Source organism: Andrographis paniculata, unplaced genomic scaffold, assembly GCF_009805555.1.
Source record: "Andrographis paniculata isolate CXL003 unplaced genomic scaffold, ASM980555v1 Contig60END, whole genome shotgun sequence".
In the NCBI taxonomy this organism is placed as follows: Eukaryota; Viridiplantae; Streptophyta; class Magnoliopsida; order Lamiales; family Acanthaceae; genus Andrographis; species Andrographis paniculata.
Window position 1 is genome coordinate 233586 of NW_026137596.1, and position 21619 is coordinate 255204.

A 21619-nucleotide genomic window follows, 5' to 3' on the forward strand; every position below is an offset into this window, starting at 1 on the left:
AAAACCAAACAAACTTCTTTAGACTTTCGTAATCTAAATACGAATATCATACTAAATTAATTCCATTGAAAAATCTCATTCAACATTCATTCACTATATATAATAAAATATTTTAATTTGACTCTATAGTTTCCTAATATTTTGGTTTGATTTAGAAAAACATATACATATAGTTTCCTAATATTTTAGTTTGATTTAGAAAGATATATATATTATATATTCCTTTCTCACCAAAATTCTGAAAAGATTATTTTTTGTAGTACTCTAAATTTATGCATGATTTTATTATTTTTATTTTAATAAATAATAACTAATTTATTATTATTATATTTATTTGATTATATAAAGGATGACATGGGAACCGCGGGAATTGGTCATGGTCACCGATCCCACTCCTACACCACCATGTGTGGGAATACTTAAATTTGGTAAATAAGATTTCTTATATATATATAACTTTGAAATGATCCTACCGATAAGACATTAATAAGAAAAATTTTGTTTTTCTTTTTTTTCATAATAAGAAGAATGTTGTTAAAAGATTAGTTGTTTACATTAGCTTTGTTTCAGTATTATGTTTTGTGTTTTAGTCTAAATAGTGATAATAGGATATTCTTTTAGGAGTATATTTTTTATAAAAAAATTAATTAAAAGGAAAAACGAAAAATAAACGTAAAAGTACTTTTAATAGCAGTAGTACTGTTGTAGTTTAGAACGTCGAGGGACGAAGGGTAGAGACGTAAATTCATTGAAAAGAGGAGGCGTTTTCAAACATGGATGCCTTTATAAGTCGTTAAAGAGAATCTCCGCTTTCGCAATTTAACGCTCTCCTTTTCCTTCTCCCTTGTTGGCTTTCCCTGCTCTCTCTACAGTGAGTTGGGAAAAGAACCCGCTTCGCCTGAATCTTCTTCGCCAATCTGTTTTTCCAATAGAAATCGCTCAAAAACCGTATACAATAAGCTGTTCAGTGCATGCAATTGTGGATTCTAGTTCAAAAATCCGAAGACGGTTTACGCTTCTCACTCCATGGCGAACAATCCAGGCGAAACTCCATCCGACGATTTCCTCGAGCAGATTTTACTGTTTCCTGGCTACGCCGGTGGCACTGATGCTAGTATGGTCGCGAACGAAGCGCCAATGATGCTGCAACTTGGTTCGGGTGACGGCTCGGCTCACTTAGGTGGAGTCGGGGGGATTGGAGTTGGACTCGGAGTTGGCATCGGCGGCGGTTACGGAGTTGGAAGCGGGGGCGGTGGTTTTCCGCTAGGGTTGAGCTTGGAACAAGGGAAGGGAGGATTTAACGAGGCCTCCGGTAGCGGGAAGAGGTTCCACCGCGATGAAGTTGAATCTCGCGCTAATTCTATCAAACAGGTAAATGTTTGTGAAGTCTCTGTGTGATGGTGCTGCCGTTGGCTCTGCAGGTTAATTAGGGTTTGCGTCGTGAAATAGGACAGATATGGTGCACAGAGATGTCATCTATTTAGTTGATAAATTTATCATTAGATTCTAAACACTTCAATAAGCGACTAAGGTTGCATGTAGGAGACTGATAATATAATCGATGGTTTGAGTATGGAATATCCTTTTGTACTGGGGAATGTGCTTGAGACATTGGGAAGCTGATTCACTTTCTTCTTCTTCTTCTTCTTTTTTGGTTAAAAAAAAAAAAAGGAAAAAAGAAAAATCCTTTTTGGAGGTCCTGTTTTATAGAATGTATAGATATGTAGAAGGTAACGAATGCTTCTTTTATACTTTTACGTCCTTATGGTGCCTTATAGAATTCTAGACAATTCTACTCTCTCAGGGCTTTCCGGGGCAGCCAATGGCAAATCCAGTTCCTGTAGCGCCACATCCACCTGCAATTCGCCCAAGAGTACGAGCTAGACGAGGCCAAGCTACTGATCCACATAGCGTAGCTGAGAGGGTATGATAATTGTATACAAGAAAAAATGTTTGTTCTCTATTCAAAGGGGGTGGAATTCCTATAATTCTATTTTCCGATACTACAACTGTATAATGAAAATTCTTATATGCTTGTCGGGTATTTTCTTTTTATATTACAGCTGCGCCGAGAAAGAATAGCTGAAAGAATAAGAGCACTGCAAGACTTAGTTCCAAGTGTCAACAAGGTCAGCCTACTCTCTATTGTCTATCACGGCATCTTACTACTTGAAAATCCTCTTCTTGGAAGACGATAATAAAGGTTTTGGGCTACCAGTTGTTTAGCTTTCTTTCTAGGAAACCTTTTAAGGGGATTTGTGCCCTCTTAGTCTTTATTATTATTCTGTAGCTGCAATCAGTATTTCGCTGTACACATATAGCAATTTGACGATGAATTTTATTTCTTTAACTCTTCCTTTCCCTTGACTTTATTCTGCTGAAGAATTTATTCTGATGGTTGTTTATTTTAGTCTGTTCTTATTTTACCTTCAGCATCTATAAGTTGTGGTGGGTGAATATTTCTTTCTCGTCTAACATCTGTCAGAGGCTTTGGTGAGATGAAAAGTGGATTGCCGTAATTGAACAATATTATTGTGAAATCATACTGTATTTATATAGAATAATAATGGGATCCATGGTTCTGGTGTTCTTTTGTAAAAGAGTGTTCCGTGATCCTTTCTTTGCATGATTCTAGTTTTTGCATTATTATTTTTCATCGGCAACTTGTGGGTGTGTCTAGTTGGTCTATGTGATCCGCATCCTTGTAGAGGAGCCTGGTCTGATAAGCCAGTAGGCTGTTACAACCACAAAACATTTCTTTGCTAATAAATATTATTCAACAATGATGACACTATTGACTTTTATGTGCTTACTTTATTGTGCCCATAAACATCAATGATTTGAGTTAAGATTCCTCCACATTCTCTAACAAAATAATTTTGCAGACAGATAGAGCAGCTATGCTTGACGAAATTGTGGATTATGTGAAGTTCTTGAGACTCCAAGTGAAGGTATAACATATAAATTCTTTTGGTTAACATTCAATAACATGCAGATATGTTATGATCTTTGGGTTGGCAGCATTGAATGAAGAGATTACTAAATTCTGAGTATGCATAAAAAGTTTTGGAACACTGCAAGCTAACATATATAAAATGACTGCCTACGTAAGAGGATCTGGATTGCTGTATAGGGTGATGCCTTGAACATAAGAAAATATTCTGGTGACGCTTGGGTTTGAGCAATTCCAGATAATGATTGGATTCATTATCATTAAATAGTTTTCTCCAGAATTTTGGGCAATCAGGATAGTACAAACAGGGATGCCAAAAACTACCCTCTTTAATTTATGAATAGACCAAAGATCAGTGGACTTTTGCTTTATCTTTGATGAATAAAGAATTTGTTATGACATCACTGGCTTAACTCTCTTTTGACTGTAATGGGTTATACCTTCAAATTTATCATCTTTGTCCTTGACCATCAACCTCACCAGGTGTTGAGCATGAGCAGATTGGGAGGAGCCGGCGCTGTGGCGCCACTTGTGACAGACATGCCAATACCATCTGTAGAGGTATGTATACATTAAGCGCACAAGATCTTCCCCTAATGTTACATTAATTCTAATCAATCTTGTCCGCTATTCAGGAAGAAGGCAATGACAGCGGACAAGCTCAACCAGCATGGGAGAAGTGGTCAAATGATGGGACAGAACGACAGGTGGCAAAACTCATGGAAGAAAATGTGGGAGCTGCAATGCAATTCCTCCAGTCGAAGGCCCTCTGCATCATGCCCGTTTCCCTTGCCTCGGCCATCTACCTCAGTCAGCCGCCGGATACATCTGTTCCGGTGAAACACGAGTCATCGGAGCCCCATCAAAACCCTCCAAATTAACAGAGGTCAGCCACCTCCCCTTCAGTCCAAAACAAGAGTGAGTTGAAATCTTTGTCAGATACCTTTGTTCCGCCTTAATTTATCAAAGAGGGTGTGTCCCTTTGCTAGACTAAAGTAGTGAAGGGGGGGGGGGGGGGGGGGGGGGGGGGGGGAAGTTCAAAACTATATTTGACATACCTTGCTTTTTTGTGCCAAATGGTGGGACATATTTTGGGGTGATGGTGGTGGTGGGTGATTACTGATAAAGGGCACTTTATTAGTGCGGGTTGTAGTGGATTTTGGGGCCCTTGATGGGGATGAATATTTTGAATCATGAATGCTTATATAAATTATAGAGTTTGCAATCATTGTAGCGTCGTTGTTTTCAGTGGAAAATGGAGATGGATAGGTAAGAAGGGTAGATAATGTTTTACTTGGGCTAAAAGCAGGATTAGAGGGTCAAATATTCATCAATTATAGCATTGAATTAAAAGTGCGATGTTCCTTAAAAGCAATTTAGCTGCTGCCTGCTTTCTATATGTCCTCCTGTGTCATTATTGTGTCACCCGGTTGACTCTGACTTGGAGGTCATTTGGTTTGGTGTGGCTGCAATATCAGGGTCAATTAATTAATTAATTAATTTATACCTACACAAAAACGAAGGATAGAATAAAAGGCTGTCATCATCATCACTTCATCAGCAGTAGTATTTATAATAGAATAGAAAATTGAAAAGGGTGGTACGATTTTTAGTCCATTCCTCCCCGCCCCAAATTTTGTTGGTAGCACTCGAGTGGAGAGGCCCATTGTTTTATACTAGCACAGCTTTGTCTGTATATTATATACTAGTACTCAATTCAATGAAAATAAGCTGAATGTACATAGATATAGATAAAGGCCTCTCACCAGAACAAGTCCTGGCTCATTTACAGACGAAGGACTAAAATCTCTGCAGATAAGATAAAGCTACAAGTAATTAATTGATTACCCTTCCTTTTTTGCGAGCGAGAAGTAGAGAGTAGCGTCAAATCCCCATCCTTGTCGTCTTCGTATAGTTTCCCTAATTTTATTAAATAAAAAATGATACCATACAATAAAATACTACTACTTGTTAAACAAAACCCCATCCCAAATTGATTAATGAACGATCATATGATATGTGTTCTAAAAAGTTACGGATTGTGCAGTTGAACATGGTCGGTCGTTCTCCAATGCCTTGAGAAGCTAGTTATACGTACATTTTGAGATGTATATATAATATTTATGTACATTTCACAGACCACATGGAACGAGCATGTTCACTATCTATCAGATTCATTAGCTACCTTTCTTCTGGTGCACCATATTTTTACCATGTGCTCTCACCCTCACCCTCACCCTCACCCGTTCCGGCCACACCACACTCAATCATCTATATATGTATAATCGCCAACGAATACAAATATAAACACAATCATTCATTAATTAATTTCACTCCGATCCGCTTGCACGCTTTCTATAGATTGAGTAGCCTTTTCCATCGGAGAAGATCACTTAGCTTGTTTTTCTTCGCGGGAGGGGAGGGAGACGATCGAATTCAAATTGTTGGTCATCATCGCGTCGGATTCGTTTCTTCCAGTTCCAGGTAAACCTAATTTCATCAGCTCTGTAGCCTTCAGTTTAGGTCATCTTCCTTCTCAAGCATTAATCCACCCGCCCTTGTTCATACATATATATCTTCTCGGAATCGATTGCGAGCAGCGTATGAATGTCCGTCCCCTCTGATCAACCGCGAGATCGATCGAGGCTGATTTCCCCGTGTTTGTGTAATTAAGTTTTGTATATATAGGCTGTTAAGTCCGATCAATCGAGTAGAGATATTCTAAAAGCGAGGTCCATGCGTTTCAGTTCAGCGCCCATTATATTCGTTCGTGTTTGTTGATGTCGCATCATCATGTAAGGTGAAGATTGATTCCTTCGGATTTTGAATCCCCCATTGAATTTGAGATGGAGTGAATGAGTGAGTGAGTGAGTACTGAGTAATAGCCTAATAGCGTAGGTAGGGTAGGGTAGGGTACCGTGCGTGAATTTCATTTCATCCATGACATGGCCCATTCCACGCTGAGGTGGCATGTGTGCCGTGCGCGTGGCCCATTCATGACAAGGACTGAGTGGGCAGGGGTTTATTTTATTTTTTTTATTTATGTCTGCCTGCATAAAGCGAAACCAAGTCAACTCGAATTCGGTGGAAAATGGAAATAGGGTAGAGAGAGAGAGACGGAGAGAGAAAGAGAGACGGAGAGAGCTTGGACTTGGACAGGGGCAGGGGCAGGGGCAGCTGTAGTTTGTAAATGCACGGTCCAGATCATCCAATACCATCACACACCCATTCCCGGCTACTATCATGCTACCGAGTCTACATCGTAGTTTCTTTCAGTCTTAAATCTTATGCCATTTTATTTTTTAAAAAATAATTACACATCTTATATATTATTTTAAATTTTTTATTCTATAACTTTTTTTTACTTTTAATTAAATGATAAATTATCGATTATTTTAATTTTTACTCATAATTATTTATATTATAAAATTATTATTTTTATTAAATACTCTTAATTATTTACTGATTATATTTATTTTAGCTTTATATATCTCTCATGGTAAATAGGACTAAAAGAGTATGATATTTTGTGGATTTCTTATAATGTTTTAGTACTCAGTTTTCTTTTTCATTTTTTTGATTTAGAGAAACGGGTTAATTAGTTTAGGGAATCAGTGTCTCTTCTTAAACCATGTTTTATAAATAAATGAATATAAGCTTATTTAGAGTTATAAATGTGTATAATAAAATTTTGGAAAAAAAAATAAAAATACAACTAGTCGATAATTTGGAGAATGAGAAAATTGGCAAAGAAAACACACCAAACAATAACAATGGAAACAAAACAATCATGGAAAGTAGGCAGGCAAGCAGCAGATAGCCGGCGCTACGTCACACTCCATTTCCAGCAGGATTACAAATCAAGCGCTGCTGTTGGGCCACGTGTCATCATCTTCATTAAAGACAACAGCTCAAACCCGCCACCCTTTTCCTTCCCTTTTCTTCTCTTCGCTTCCCCTTTCCCAATTATTGATTGCCTTTGCTTTGCCCCCGATCGAGAGAAGAAGAAAAGAAAGAGAGGCTGTCGTCTCCGGCCGGAAGCGACTGCAGAGCCAGAGGATATATATATATAGATAAATCACATCCGGAAATGGTGGAATTAGGGTTAGATAGCCCCCAAGGCAAGAGCGCAACTGAGGATTTCGAGGAGACTGAACTACGCTTGGGTTTGCCTGGCGGCCATGGAGAGAAGTTTGGCAACGGAATTAATTGTTCCGGGAAAAGAGTGTACCGGGAAGCGGTGGATTTGAAACTCGACCTCCCTGCCAAGGAGGAAATGGATTTCCAGAAGAATACATTGCCTTGTTCGAGCCGTCCGACAAATCCTCCTGCAAAGTAAGTTCCAAACTGTATAGATTCCTTCAATTGACGACTACAATCTCTGTATTGTAGTTCTAGCTAGCGCGTGTATTGACGACTGACGAGTTTCATCAATTGCGCGTACGTAGGGCGCAGGTGGTCGGTTGGCCTCCGGTTCGGTCGTTCCGGAAAAATACCAATACCAATACAGCCATGCCGCCGGTCAAGAAGAGTACCGAGGAAGACAGCGGCGCGGCTCTTGTGAAGGTGAGCATGGACGGCGCACCGTATCTCCGGAAGGTTGATTTGAAGATGTATACTACATATCAAGAGCTGTCAGATGCCCTGGGCAAAATGTTCAGTTCCTTCACTATGGGTAAATATATCATTTTCTGTATAGCTGATAAATTATATATGAAGGTTCAGGATCTTATACAGATTTGATAAATCACGTCTATTAGTTATGTCTACGAAAGAGAGATACCTAACTTGACATTAGATTAATTATGACACTGAACTGAACTGAAGGTGAAGGCATGATGGACTTCATGAATGAGAGCAAGGTAATGGACCTTCTGAATAGTTCTGATTATGTTCCAACTTATGAAGACAAGGATGGGGATTGGATGCTGGTTGGTGATGTCCCTTGGGAGATGTTTGTTAGATCATGCAAACGCCTGCGCATTATGAAAGGAACAGAGGTTAAAGGGCTTGCTTGGTGAGTATATCTCCTAGCTAGATCTCTCTTTCTGTAGCTTTTTGAATGTTTTAAAATCTTGTTGGAGTTCTTAATGCATACATGACTAATGGTGGCGACCTCACTCTGCAAATGCTTTCCATGGCAAGTATACGACTAGCCAATCAACAAAATAATTAGAAGGTTGGACTAGTTAAGACACATATCAACGAGCTAGCTTACATCTTAGCCCTGCCTTGGATTTGCATCGATATTTGTCTTGATCAATTGTGAACTAGTTATGCCATGCTTGCTTCCATTTTGGATCTTGTAGTAGGTACCATCATAGTTATTAACCACTGAGCGAGCTAGCTAGCTAGCTAGCTAGCAATACAATATTGGTTTATTAACTTGATAGTCCATTCCTCTGATGTGTTTACTTGACAGTTCAGTGTACATTCAGTGTCTAGTTTGGTTTAAAATTCCCAGTGTTGTTCTCTGGGGCTCCCCTTAGACTTAGAGTTAGCCTGCCTGACTCCCAGATTAATTGATTCGAAAGGTTAACACACAGACATGGGAGTGGTGTTATGTTGTGTCGTGGGAGCCTTCAAAAATCATCGAGATTTCAATCAATGTGCTGAACTGAAGGAGTTCTTGATTTTTGTTCTTGTATTTTTCAGGACCAAGAGCCCTGGAGAAATCAACAGCAGGCCGAGCTAAATGAGAAACCAAAAATTCAAGCTCACTCATGTGGAGTAAAATGATTTTCTCGACAAATACTGATGAAAATGGTATTTGTTGTAATTTGCATCACATGCTTCCTTGTATTCTAGTATGTGACTACTTATATTTACTAAGTTATTGTAATAATCTTTGGCAGATAAGATAAATATGTATATGAAATTAGAATATTAAAATGACCAATTTTTACTTACTTGCCAGTAAATTTCATGCTAGGGGATTTCAATGTTCCTATTTTATAAATTTACAACAAGACTTAATGAATTGTTTTAATAAAAGATATCCAGGTGAGGTGATCGTAAGAATAATTTTGATCAAATGAAAATTGGTATTTTTGACCCTCACCAATATCTAAACTTCAATTTCTAGGAAATTTTAAAAACGTTTGTAAGGTGGAAATATCAACAATTGATTATGTGTTAGAAGCTGGCCAAGTAAAATCAATCCAATACTAGGGAGGTAAAGATGGATATTTGGGATGCTGTACGTGCATGGAGAAATTTTAATACCTGACAAAATAAGGTAATTATAAATAAAATCGGATACCGGCAATTTCGCCTAATTGTTTATTTTTAATGCCAACTACCCAAATTGTTATTTCATAATGGGCTTCTAATTGCAAGAGCCTAATAATAATAATAAAGGCCCAATATTGTAAGCCTACTAAGCCCATTACATATCCACCTCCCTGCATTATCATTTGAAAGTCATAAACCCTAGATTTCGCTGCCATTCTCGGTTACCGTTCGTTACTCCGTCCAGAAAAGCTATCAACGCCGGCGAGATTACTTCGTAAGTCTTTTGGTTGATTCGATCCGTTCAATAATCATTCTCGTTGATAAAATATGATATATTCTCTGTGAATGGAACAACTTCCGACGGTGAAGATTTTCGTTTTTTTTTTTTTGGAGGGGGGTGGGGGCGGTTAAATAGAATGTACTGCATCATGCTATGATTAAGCTTCCTGCGTTGCAATCAAAATCTATTGATTGTTTAGCATACCTCCGCATTTTCAGTACCTGGTTTTTGGAACTTACTTTAATTAAATCCAGTATCATTCGTTTTATGTTTGTGTAATTGGTTTTTATTTCTTTATCTATTGTCATTCACTTCTGGCTTATTTATTTGGTCGTTGTTTAGTGGGATTTAGTATTGATTATTTGACCTGGTTGGTACGGCAGGCAAACTGAAGATGAGTTTGATATCTCAAAATGCTGCGGTCAAGAAGAAAAAAAGGGCTGCAAAGAAAGATGACTTGATGCTTGTCGGAGAGGAAAATGAGAGTGGTTTGGGTATTATCGAGGATCCAAAGAAGAAAAGACTGCAGAAGGAAACTGGTAATTCAATGAAAATCGACCAGCAGAATGAAATAAAGAAGCTTGAGAATCTTCTATTTGGCTCGCTGCATTCTTCCATTGAGTTTGGGAGGGACAGTGAAAAAGAAGGTAGGGATGAGTTGGATGGCAACTCTGCTTTGTTCTTCACCGACAGGACTGCAGATAATGTTATGCCTGTGTATGAGGAGGACATGGAGCTGGGAGAAGAAGGTAAGGTGGGGCAGGAAGGGGTGGGAAGGAAACCTGTGTGGGTAGACGAAGAAGAAGAGAAAACTACTGTAAATATTGCTAAAGTAAGTAAGTTGCGGAAGCTGAGGAAGGAGGAGGATGAGAGTGTAATTTCTGGAGCTGCGTATGTATCTCGTTTGAGAGCTCAGCATATGAAGATGAATCGTGGTACTGACTGGGCCCATCCTAGTGTTCACCGTAGGGACTACAATTCTGAAGATGATGAATCTGACTATGGAGGTGAGGTTATAGCAGACCCTGAAGATGCTGGCAGTCTTCTAAGGAAAAATGAGGACCTTGTGGTAAAACGGAATGCAAAATTACCATCAGGAATTCTTGAGTACTCAAGGCTGGTGGATGTTAATTTGAAGGCACCATCTGATAGTATTGTGAATTCTGTCCAATTCCACAAAAATGCGCAGCTGCTCCTTGTTGGTGGGTTGGATAAGACATTGAGGTTCTTTCAAGTTGATGGGAAAAAGAATGATCTAATCCAAAATGTCTTTCTTGAGGATTGCCCTATCCGGAAGGCTGCTTTCTTACCTGATGGTTCTCATGCAATTATTTCAGGGAGAAGGAAGTTTGCTTATAGCTTTGACTTGGTAAATGCAAGGGTGGATAAGATCGCCCCCCTTGCAGGACGGGATGAGAAGAGCATAGAATCTTTTGAAGTTAGCCCAGATTCGAGTATCATCTCATTTCTTGGAAATGAAGGGTATATTCTGTTAGTTTCGACCAAGACAAAGGAACTCATTGGGACACTAAAAATGAATGGAACTGTCCGGGCAGTAGCATTCGCCAACGACGGGCAACAACTGCTCAGCTCTGGTGGGGATGGGCGGATTTATCACTGGGACCTCCGGACAAGGACTTGTTTCCACATAGGGACTGATGAAGGCTGCATAAACAGCACAGCTCTCTCTGTTTCTCCTACTGGGAATTTACTTGCAGCTGGTTCGGATAGTGGAGTAGTAAACATTTACAACCGGGAAGATTTCTTGGGCGGGAAGCGAAAGCCACTCAAGGCTATCGAGAATTTGACAACAAAGGTAGATTTCATGAAGTTCAATGCAGATGCACAGATTCTGGCCATAGCTTCTCGGATGAAGAAGAATGCAATGAAACTGATCCATGTCCCGTCACAGACAGTTTTCTCAAATTGGCCTCCTATGAATCAAGCGCTGCACTATCCGAGCTGTGTGGATTTCAGCCCCCGTGGGGGGTTTATGGCGCTGGGCAATGCTGCTGGGAAAGTGATGTTGTATAAGCTGCATCACTACCATCAGGCATAGTGAATATATACACATTTATATGTATGTGTTAGGCCACACTTAAATTTGATACCAGAATGAGGTTTAATTTTACTGATAGATCAGTTTTCTGTCTGGGTTTTTTGGTATCTCCTGTTTTGGTTCATATATAGACAGGACTTGTATGTCATCCGTTGATTGATTATTTAAGAGAAATCCCCACCATATTGAGACTAGTACTAGTACTACACTCATTATATTGATACTGAGGCATTTATTTAAATAATTAACAGCATTATGTTGGAAATGGAAAGTCTTTACCATATTCTTAATAGGTAAGGGTAAAACGGCTTGGGTCTAATTCGTATATAAATAGCGAGAGATCCATTTGTGTGTGTGTGTATTTACAAAAATACTCCATTCTGAACGAGGATCTAATCTATGCTCCAACGACCGAGACTAATCCCCCATCAGCAGCTTCATCTTCTCCAAGGAACATATCCTCGCTCACTCTAAACGCCGCGTGCAGGCCAATGACTGCTGCACTAATCAATACCGACACCAAAACGTTTAACCAAACTCCCGTGACAGCCAGAATTGCAATGGTCACGAGGCCGAGTCCAATCATCACTACGCGATCATCCACGCTGAAGTTAAGCACCACGATAGGCTCGGTGCGGGAGAAGTACAGGAGCAACCAGAGTACGGAGATTAGTATAAAGACTATCATCGAAATCGGGTGATACACTAGGCTGAGGAAGAGGACGAGGAGTGCGATCATTGCGTAGTTGACGCGGAAGTGTTTCAGGTTGCAATTGAGGCGAGATTGGAACTCAGTGTAGCTGTAGGGTACGGAATAAGACGCACCGCTGCCGAAGAGCTCACGCCAGGGACGGCGCGTGGCGAATTGTCTTGGTTTGCCGCGAATGAAGGCTTCTGTTCGGACGGTTGACGGCAGACTGTAAACGGCCGTCATATTTCTTCCAGTCAAAATTGAAGGGGAAAAAAGAATCAAGATGTAAGAGGCGATATTTTTTGGATGCCAGAGATGACGGGTTTTATAACTTCCGTTACGGGGGATTTCAAGCGTCGTGTACGTGTGCGGTCGCTGGTCGGTGCTTGATTCGCTTTTGGAACTTCAGAGGTAAGCAAAGTTTAGCAAAATAATTAAAAGAAGTAATGAAGTTCATGCTTGGTGAATTATATTGCGAAATTGTGAAGTGAATGGATTAAGTATTCGAATTACAGTTACTATTTTGATGGCCACAAAACTCGAATTAACACATAATGAGAAGATTTCGATACGGCTCAAACTTCGTAGGAATATGAAGATTGTCAAGCGATGTCGTGTGTCTTGTCTACACTCTTATTTTCAGTTCATGATATTTCTTATATATTTGAGGGGGATTACTTTTATGGTATTGGAACCATGCTGATTTTATTGTTCATACGAAGCTGCATAGGGGTAAAACTTTCATTGCAAATGGAATTCCAGAGGCAATGGGCCCACTATTCCAAGCTTGGTGAGAGTCTATCTTAGTCCAATAGCTATATTCTGTGATACAAGTTTGTAAGGTTTTGGCAATAAAGAGTATATAGTCAATATGTTTTCAGTAGCATTGCTGCATAACTTCTTCCATGAAACAAGATCCATGGAGGTTTCAAGATTAGGGCACCGAGGATAATCTACTATCTCCTGTCAGAGTGAACTACAGTCTAACATATGTGGTTAGGTTTATGTTGAAAGAGAGTTACATTTGCAATTTAATTTTGTCGGTCATTGAATATGTAAACCACCTATTGCGGAGAGGCACCTGGTTAAATTATACTTTCTTTTCTTACAATTCCATTATTCTTCGAGTGTCATTGTCCACTTTTATAACGCCCTTGACTTTGCACTTTTAGAACACCAACTACATATCTGAATTCCTTACGCTCAATAAACAATACCCGTTGATTATTTGCTGTTTAGAAGCATCTCAATTTAAGGCAGAACTGATACAGGATCCTAAAAAGATGGAGAGTTCAATAAGATGTCTTGTGATGGCTCACTGTCACTGGTGGAGCTGAAGGAATTGCTTCCTGTTAGAAACATCACCTACCTATTGAATATGTGCGTTGAATTTGAAGTATTCATTTTCATAGCTTGAGCTTTAGAGGAGATGATAATAAATTTTCTTTTAAAAAATCTCCACATGAATATCTTGTTAAGTGTCTTTTATGTCTCCTTATTCCTCACTATGACATACTCTTATAGCAGTATATCACAGAAATGATGTTCCTTTATAACTCTGAAAGGATATTCTTAGGTTTTTACTAACAATTGTGTCGTGTTGTTGCTCTTCCATAGTTACTTGTTGTGGTTGACATCCCCTGCTGTCAATTTTATATAACTTCACTGCTGTCTTGCAGTTTCTCCCTTGAAGTATGAAGGTAATATGTCCAAATTTGTCTCTGTTAGTTTCCTGGAACTGTAACCAATTTGTTCCATAATCTGCTGTCCTGCCAAGGCCAGTCCAAGTTGAATGTTCTGCATGCTCATGCTTTGGTGCATTATTATTGTTTCAGCTATAGTTTCCCTCAACATACAGTCGCTTTTTTTTTTTTTTTTTTTCTTGGAATAGTTGCGTTTTCTGCTTCTGAAAGTCGTATCTTTAGTTGTTTTTTAAAATTTTTTGAAATTTATTTTTATTTTTGTAGAAAAAAATATCTCACTTGCAGAAACACACTCTCACCTAATTATATCCTTGCACACTTTTACCTTAAAAAGCTAGCCGCATGCCCGAATTCAGCATAGTCAAATCCCTATCTGTTCAGATATATGATATGAACTGAATAGATTGTTTAATTACTGTAAGCAAAAATTGTTAAATTATACTGGGTTTTGCAAGATCATTACAAGTTTCAAAAAGGGCCTACGATATCGATGCAATGTCTTTATGCCTTTATCAGATCCCAAGGCACAGATTTGCCTCTTTATGCTTTTTATTTATCCTGCAAAAAGGTGATGTGCTGCCTCAAAAGAGAGTGAAATTCCTCCTTTCCCAGCTCTCAATAAGTAAAGCACAAAGTGATCCATTGCCCCTTTTTGTGATTGATAATTGTAGGATTAAACTCATGACCATATGGAATCACTCATCGTTTTGTCATTGTTAGGGTTGTGGGGGAGTCCCAGGACCCCCAACACCCTGTTCCACACCATGAATGGTGCCAATTCATTAAGAGTTGAATTTCAAGGAACCCCTAAATTCATCTATAGCTTAGATAAAGGTAGAAATCGCATGCAACATCGTGTATATGCATATGTGTGTGTCCTTTGTGTGGCTAATGGAAGTCCAATTACGTGCCCTTCCAAATACGAAGTTGCTGTTTTTTAAAAATAACTTTGAAAAAACCGGCAACTTTGTGGTTCTGATAGATTGTATAGATATAATCACCCAAATATCCTGCCTTGCCTATATGTCATTTCACCATCATGTTGTACATTGTACGAATATAATTACGGTAAGAAGTTGTACAAGTGGTCTATAAGAATTCTTTCTAATAAAAATTCCAAACCCGTGTTAATTTACGTTTAGTGTTATTATCTCTCTCCACTCTGGTGAGATTTTGAGTGGGAGAGTCAACTAAAACTCTGTAGTGCCAATATTTGCAGATGGAGCAGATCTGATGTGGCTCCAAAGTGGGTGGGGGAGCTATTCATTGGATGATGGTGATGCTGGTCGGAGTCGGATTATGAGATGATAAGGATAGATCAAGAAGTTGGTATGTCCCCCTTTATCACTTTGTATTTTACTTCACTAGATGTTATCTCGGGTTTTATTTTATTTTGGATTCACCAATCACCAGTTTAATCCATCAACACTTAAGGCTTAGTCAAGTAACTGCTACTGCCAGTACTGACTATTTAGTGAGGGAACGGAAAGGCTATTTAGGGAGCTGTACACTGTACACAATACGTACTGAATGAAATTTGTCTTGGCATTAGTATTTAGTGGCTAATGCCCTACTGCTACTGCCAACTCCCACTGCGCATTTATAAGTAACTCATTTGACTGCACAACCCTACAAGACAAATTTTCATTTATTCCAAGGACATGAGACCGATATTCTTTTGTATGTTTCCAGTGCACAAATGCAATCACTTCAAATGTTTTAATAATATGTGCAGAGCAGCGCAGGTCACAGAAGACATAAGAACAAATTATTCAATTATTGATTATATAAATACAGGAATTGTAGCCAAGATGCTCCTGCTGGCTAAAGGACAAGATACAAGTCTTGAAAGTCTTGCCTTGGAAGAAGCAAAAGCGTCGCGGCAATAGAAAATCGATTAAAAATTATTCTTTCACTCTAGATGGTCCTGTGAGCTGAAATCCCGGACTAGTATCGGGTACACAGCCCACTCCATGAACTGTTATTCCGGTGCGGGGCTCCTGGCGTTTCCAAGAATCATACAATTTTATTATTGCTGACAGGTTCAGGAGCGGACCCCACTTTGAAATCTGCGACAGAGACGGCAGTTTCACTTCTGGTGCGCAGGTTTATTATAATGCCTGCTGTGCTGCTGTACTCCCCACTCCCCATTAGTTCTCCCTCCCCCTCTCTTATCAACTTATTCTTCATGATTCTAATTATTAATTGCAGGAATAGTGTTCTGGAGTGGCTCTATAAAAGCTTCAACGAGTGCGATTCTGTTAAAAATTTTCCTGGCCTGTCTCAAGTCTCCAGCCGGACGTAAGGAAAACCCACAAGTCTTCTCCTTCATACTTCCCAATCCATTATCATTCTTTATGTCGCGTTCACCTAAGAAAGTTGAAGTTTTTTCACCCTAAAACCTTCACTCTTGTGAAGCTTGTATTCTGTAGTCCGGTTTTGATGCAGCACTTTTGTTTTTCCTGTTCCTGGCATCTTCTTGGTTGCTCTGAGGCAATGAGTTCTTATAGCTTGAATGATGTCCTGTGCGTGCTTAAAGAAGTCCCATTTGGAGTTTGCCAGAAATAGGAGTTTTTGTTGGGTGGGTTTCCAGGTTTTCTCGCTCTTTATTTTTAGTTGTATATTTTGTCTCCTGGGATAGTTGGAAATTTGTTGGACTCAGTAGGTTTCATTTATTTCTATTTTAAAAACTTTTCTCCTCCCGTGCCTGTGTACTTGAATATGGTCTGTTAGGCCTTTCTCTGGTTAGCTGTTATATGTTTATGTGTTGGTGTTGAGATAAATGGAGGAGATTGCAAAGGCAAATAGTGCAGCTGTTCAAAGCTGCCATAGAGTTATTAGCATCTTATCTCAACCACAAAACCAGCATCAGTGTAGGAATCTATCAGCGCAAACAGGAGAAGCTGTGCATAGCTTCAAGAGAGTTGTTTCTCTTCTTAGTCCTGGCTGTGGGCATGCCAGAGTTAAAACACACAAGAAATTTCACACCCCTTTGCCCCAACATATGTTCTTGGAAAATCCTATCGTTGATCAGGAGCAGCAGCCAGAACGGCCCCTCCAACTCCTTCCAATTAACCCTGTTGAGAGCGAGAGCAAGAGCAAGAGCAATCCACCTCAAGAACTCGCATCTGTTGCTCTCACATTGGGGAACTCTTCTTTAGAAGGTAAAAATCCTCACATGCCTCAAAGAACCCTGCTGCCCAATTACCATTTTCTCCAGAGACAACATCAGCAGAGGCTTCAGCTTCAGATTCAGATTCAGCAGCAGGCTGAAGCTATGTACCGTCGGAGTAACAGCAGCATTAGCCTGAATTTTGACAGCTCCACCTGCACTCCAACCATGTCGTCCACTAGGTCTTTTCTCTCCTCTTTGAGCATGGATGGGAGTGTTGCTAAATTGGATGGAGGAAGCAGTAACCCCTTCCGGTTAATGGGTGCCGCTCGCTCTGCTGATCAGGGCTCTTATCATCACAAGAGGAGATGCACTGGAACAGGAGAGGGTGGGAGTGCCAAGTGTGGAGGCACTAATGGTGGTAAATGTCATTGCGCTAAGAAGAGGTGCGATTGCTTTGTTTCCACTAATCTTGTTATATTATATACTGTACTATTTACTTTTGATTCATATGCCGTTTTAACTTACTTGAATTGGTTCGCAACAGGAAGCACAGGATCAAACGGGTTGTCAAAGTTCCAGCTATTAGTAACAAGGTGGCTGATATCCCGCCAGATGAATACTGCTGGAGGAAGTATGGTCAGAAACCTATCAAAGGTTCTCCTCATCCCAGGTATGACTTGAATTTCCTCTTGCGAATATGACAATTAGTGCCAAATTAGTGTTAGAAAAGCATTGCAACGTAGGTTCCGTAAACTTTGTTTGCAATACTTGCTCCATTCTTCATATTTGAACCAGATATAGTGATCCAAATTTAGCTATAAATTTTCTCCTTTGATAAAGCAGAAGTAATGTCAGTATGGTGGATTGGTGTTGTTGTCTGTCCCTCGGTCAATTTTGTGATAGATTGTTTTGCAATTCTAGGGGATACTACAAATGCAGCAGCATGAGAGGCTGCCCCGCAAGGAAACATGTGGAGAGGTGCTTAGAAGACCCTGCAATGCTTATTGTCACATATGAGGGCGAGCATAATCACCCAAGGCTGCCTTCACAAGCACCAGCCAACACATGAATATTTTAGCGTCGGGATCATGTCAACTACAGGTACTCAGCACCCTAAATTCCTCTGAAATATGTTGAATTGCTGCTGGTGTATATATGTTGATTGTTTAACCTGAGGAGGGGATGGTATTCAAGTCAAATCTTCAATATTTTTGAAACTCTCCATTTCTAGGCAATGGTAGAAAAGAAACTAGCTAGTCTAAGTTGTGTGGTTTCCTAGATTGTAATTTGTAAGGGAAATAGCTCCATCATCAGTTCTCTCTGAAAGAAAAATTAGAAGCCTCAGTTACTACCCTATTCTGTTGTGTTCACTTCGTCTATGCATTACTGACTAAGAAGAAGGTTTCAATTTTCACACTTTACTCATTCCTTGAAAGGTATGTTTTCCATTAAAGAAAAATAAATGGTGCAGTACACAAACATTAGCTGGAATGGTTGTTGATGAACCTTTTTTTGTTTCTTTCTTTTCTTTTCATTCTAGAACAGCAAAACCCATTACCTTTTCTGGTTTGGACAATATGTCCATTGTGAATGAATTATCATGGAATCTATTCACTCCCTTCTTTTGTTCTGATTCTAATTTGATGTGGATGCGATTCCTTCTGCCAAAAACATGACCATTTTTGTCCAAAATAAATAAGAAAAAAAGGGTTGGCTCTCGATATCTAGAAATCTGCATAAACAAGTGTCATTGTAAAGAATGAGTACAACAGCTAATGATTATTATATATTGTACAAAGGCAATGAGTGATTGAGCGAGTGAGAGAGATGGAGATCTTCATCGTCGTCATCATCATCCATTATAATGTTATATTGGTGCTAAAAAACTGACACTTACCAGTGTTGGTGATGCTTTGTTATTTATATCAGTGGATGACACGTATGATGCAATACTTTGGCGGCTATGTTTGCGTCTTAATTACTGCTTACTCTGACAAAATCAAATTTCATTACCACCTGCATGCCTTAGTTGATTATACCAATAGGGTGTGTATGGATTTGTAATTACTAGCTTTTCAAAGGAGATTGTTGCGTATATATTTTTTGAATATTTAGTATGATATGATAATTTTATTGATTGTTTTGGGGTTATATGTCAATTATTGCTGTATACAAAGCTGCATGATTCACTAATAACACATTCTATTCTCAGCCAGTTTGTTATTTTTTATTTTTATTTTTAACAAGGTTTTAATAGACGCTTAATATCAATGATACTTGATATTTAACAATACTAAGTAGATCGCTGTTAAAGATATGCTAATTTTGTTTACTATTAATGGTTGGTTAATTAATTAGATTAATGATTACTGTTTTATTTATTTATCGTTATCGTTTTCATTTCAACCTTCAATATTACAGCACATCCAATGTGGCAATTCATAAATGGATAGTTTCAGCACCCAATTATATTATTATTCTATGAGAGGATTCTGGTGCGTTTGGTAACATCCCACAATCTGATATCTGTCTCTTTCATTGCACTGCACTCATTATCTTCCAATACTTGGTGCTTAACTTAGTTATTTTCAACGCTGTACCCGAAACTTTGAAATTTTAAACCACCTAGTCAAATAAATAATAGCCTAAAATAGAGTAGTAAAACTTTGTAGTAGTTTGATCCAGTCTTTTAAGAGTATTGCCTAAATAAGCATATAGATGGTCGGCTCCGTTTATATATATGTTTTGAGGAATATTTGAAATTTGGAAATGCTTAGATTGTGAATTTGATGATGATAAGGTAATTTTGATAAAGTCCAAATATTAATTATTATCTTTTATTTAATATTTATTTATAACAAAAATTATTATTTTTAATAGAATATTTATTTTCATCCAAAATAAGCTAAAATTATCGGACATGGGAGTAACAAGTAGTTTTTCAGCTCAAATGAAATGGGGGCCGCAGGGCCTTGATGTTTGGACTCCTGCTCTATAGTCTATGAGTTGGCCGCTTTTAAGTTATGGGCTCGGAGCCCATTCAATTTTTTAAGCCCAGATGCTACATTCTACAGCTCTGTTAAATTTTTCTTTGTTAGGTTGATACTAATTCATACACCTATCTTTGATTGTAATTGTTTCAAATAGCTCTGTAAATTTATTAGCACAAGCGGTGGAGGAAAAGACCATCGATATTAAGTGAGACCCTTACCCTTGATGTTCACACTTCAATTTCCTTCCTTCCTTCATGTTCACACTTCAATTTGTCCTGTCATTCTTCGTTCCCTTGACTTGACCACGCTACACTACAAAACACACACACTCATGGTAATCCCCTGGTATATTGACTTTGCGCATATACATACATACATACATACTCCTCCTCTCCAATCCACCACCATAAGGTAAATTAGTTCATACTAGCACGTTTCTATCTGTGACAAAACTTGATTCCAGTTTGATTTTAAACTGTAGCTCAAACCAGAGTAGCATATACCTGAAATGCATACAACGGAAATTACCAAAGAAGACATATGATGTGTTATTATTACTATCAAAATGTTCATTATAGATCAAGGCACTCAGTGTTGCTACAATATGCAAAGCACTTCGAAAATGGGGAAGAACGGGAAATCGCTTTTTAATCACCATATGTACATAACAATTAATATCGGCACCCAAGGCCAGGATGAATGTGAAAGTTGGCATCGAAATTACCTTTCAGCGCCTAGATATTACAGTATCTAATATCGGAGATGGCTTCGGAATCGCCACAATCAAAAGAGGGGCGGCGGAAGATTCAGATCCAACATAAAAGGCTTCTTCTCAGTGCGATTTTTCTTCTCCTGCTCATTCATCACTACCGCACCGACTTCCTCCAAATTATACCCCTTGTACGCCGAACGCAAAGCCTTGCTGTCGCCATCAGGTCGGAGGAACTCCGGCGGTGTCCAATACGAGACTCTCACGTCCATCAGACGCTCTGAAGACGAATCGTCACCGTAAGCGAAGTTCGTCTTCGCCTTTGCACCTCGAAGACTCCTAGCCGCCTCGTCGTAAGCCAGCGCCGCCTCCTCTGCTGTGTCGAACGTTCCGAGCCACTTCCTCGTCTTCTTCCATGGATCGCGAATCTCGGCTGCGTACCTACCCCAAGGTCGCTTCCTCACGCCACGAAATTGCGTTCCTTTCTTCAGAGGCTGCGAGCGGTGAGCTCCACCGCCACCGACGTCGTCGTTTTGAAGCTTCTCAACAACCATGTCGTTTTCACCGAGCGCGTGGCAGAGCGGTACGCATTTCCGTGTGGAGACTGGAGATGAACGAGTTCGGCGGCATTTATAGATGCTTCATCAAACGCCGACAGGTTTATGAATTTGTGATTATTTCTTCTTTACAATTATTATTATTATATTTACGGCAATAAATAATAAATAAATGCACGACGTGTGAGAGAATTTATTAATTAATTGCAAATCTGCCACTGCCACTTCTTTTCATCGTGAAAACTTTTTAGTTTGACAATATAGGCAGGCTGCTTTCGAAAACGACAACACATTAAACAAATCTAACAAAATAAAATATGCCATT

At 39.2% G+C, this 21619-nt stretch overlaps 6 protein-coding genes across 15 annotated transcripts; 4 read left to right on the top strand and 2 right to left on the bottom strand.

Annotated features, from left to right (window-relative positions):
* Positions 1–805: 805 nt before the first annotated feature.
* Positions 806–3970, top strand: LOC127259573 (transcription factor UNE12-like). 2 transcript variants are annotated; one of them, XM_051286971.1, is made up of 6 exons: positions 806–1371; positions 1787–1924; positions 2064–2129; positions 2886–2951; positions 3437–3514; positions 3589–3970. In XM_051286971.1, the coding sequence occupies exons 1-6, from the start codon at positions 1027–1029 to the stop codon at positions 3832–3834; spliced, it is 939 nt and encodes a 312-aa protein (XP_051142928.1). In that variant the 5' UTR covers positions 806–1026; the 3' UTR covers positions 3835–3970. The 2 variants fall into 2 exon arrangements, with proteins under 2 accessions (XP_051142928.1, XP_051142929.1); XM_051286972.1 differs by having other exon boundaries at positions 1805–1924.
* A 2889-nt stretch (positions 3971–6859) lies between these two features.
* LOC127259574 (auxin-responsive protein IAA14-like) lies at positions 6860–8903 on the top strand. The gene is made up of 4 exons (XM_051286973.1): positions 6860–7288; positions 7402–7628; positions 7781–7970; positions 8609–8903. The coding sequence occupies exons 1-4, from the start codon at positions 7044–7046 to the stop codon at positions 8646–8648; spliced, it is 702 nt and encodes a 233-aa protein (XP_051142930.1). The 5' UTR covers positions 6860–7043; the 3' UTR covers positions 8649–8903.
* A 425-nt stretch (positions 8904–9328) lies between these two features.
* Positions 9329–11604, top strand: LOC127259570 (U3 small nucleolar RNA-associated protein 18 homolog). Its single transcript, XM_051286961.1, has 2 exons — positions 9329–9461; positions 9851–11604. The coding sequence occupies exon 2, from the start codon at positions 9862–9864 to the stop codon at positions 11524–11526; it is 1665 nt and encodes a 554-aa protein (XP_051142918.1). The 5' UTR covers positions 9329–9461; positions 9851–9861; the 3' UTR covers positions 11527–11604.
* A 319-nt stretch (positions 11605–11923) lies between these two features.
* On the bottom strand, positions 11924–12460 carry LOC127259576 (PRA1 family protein E-like). The gene has a single exon (XM_051286974.1). The coding sequence runs from the start codon at positions 12458–12460 to the stop codon at positions 11924–11926; it is 537 nt and encodes a 178-aa protein (XP_051142931.1).
* A 29-nt stretch (positions 12461–12489) lies between these two features.
* LOC127259572 (probable WRKY transcription factor 21) lies at positions 12490–19856 on the top strand. Of its 7 annotated transcripts, none has more exons than XM_051286967.1 (7): positions 12490–12628; positions 15140–15249; positions 15718–15877; positions 15963–16026; positions 16132–17478; positions 17580–17705; positions 17957–19856. In XM_051286967.1, exons 5-7 carry the CDS (start codon positions 16703–16705, stop codon positions 18102–18104), a joined length of 1050 nt encoding a protein of 349 aa, XP_051142924.1. In that variant the 5' UTR covers positions 12490–12628; positions 15140–15249; positions 15718–15877; positions 15963–16026; positions 16132–16702; the 3' UTR covers positions 18105–19856. The 7 variants fall into 7 exon arrangements, with proteins under 7 accessions (XP_051142924.1, XP_051142920.1, XP_051142922.1 ...); XM_051286963.1 differs by having other exon boundaries at positions 15963–16018; XM_051286965.1 differs by having other exon boundaries at positions 15656–16018.
* A 142-nt stretch (positions 19857–19998) lies between these two features.
* LOC127259577 (ethylene-responsive transcription factor 9-like) lies at positions 19999–21394 on the bottom strand. Of its 3 annotated transcripts, none has more exons than XM_051286977.1 (2): positions 20753–21394; positions 19999–20335 (listed from the first exon to the last, which is right to left on the bottom strand). In XM_051286977.1, the coding sequence occupies exon 1, from the start codon at positions 21289–21291 to the stop codon at positions 20812–20814; it is 480 nt and encodes a 159-aa protein (XP_051142934.1). In that variant the 5' UTR covers positions 21292–21394; the 3' UTR covers positions 19999–20335; positions 20753–20811. The 3 variants fall into 3 exon arrangements, with proteins under 3 accessions (XP_051142934.1, XP_051142932.1, XP_051142933.1); XM_051286975.1 differs by having other exon boundaries at positions 20000–20340; positions 20753–21393; XM_051286976.1 differs by lacking the exon at positions 19999–20335 and adding an exon at positions 20347–20531 and having other exon boundaries at positions 20753–21393.
* Between the last annotated feature and the right edge of the window lie 225 nt (positions 21395–21619).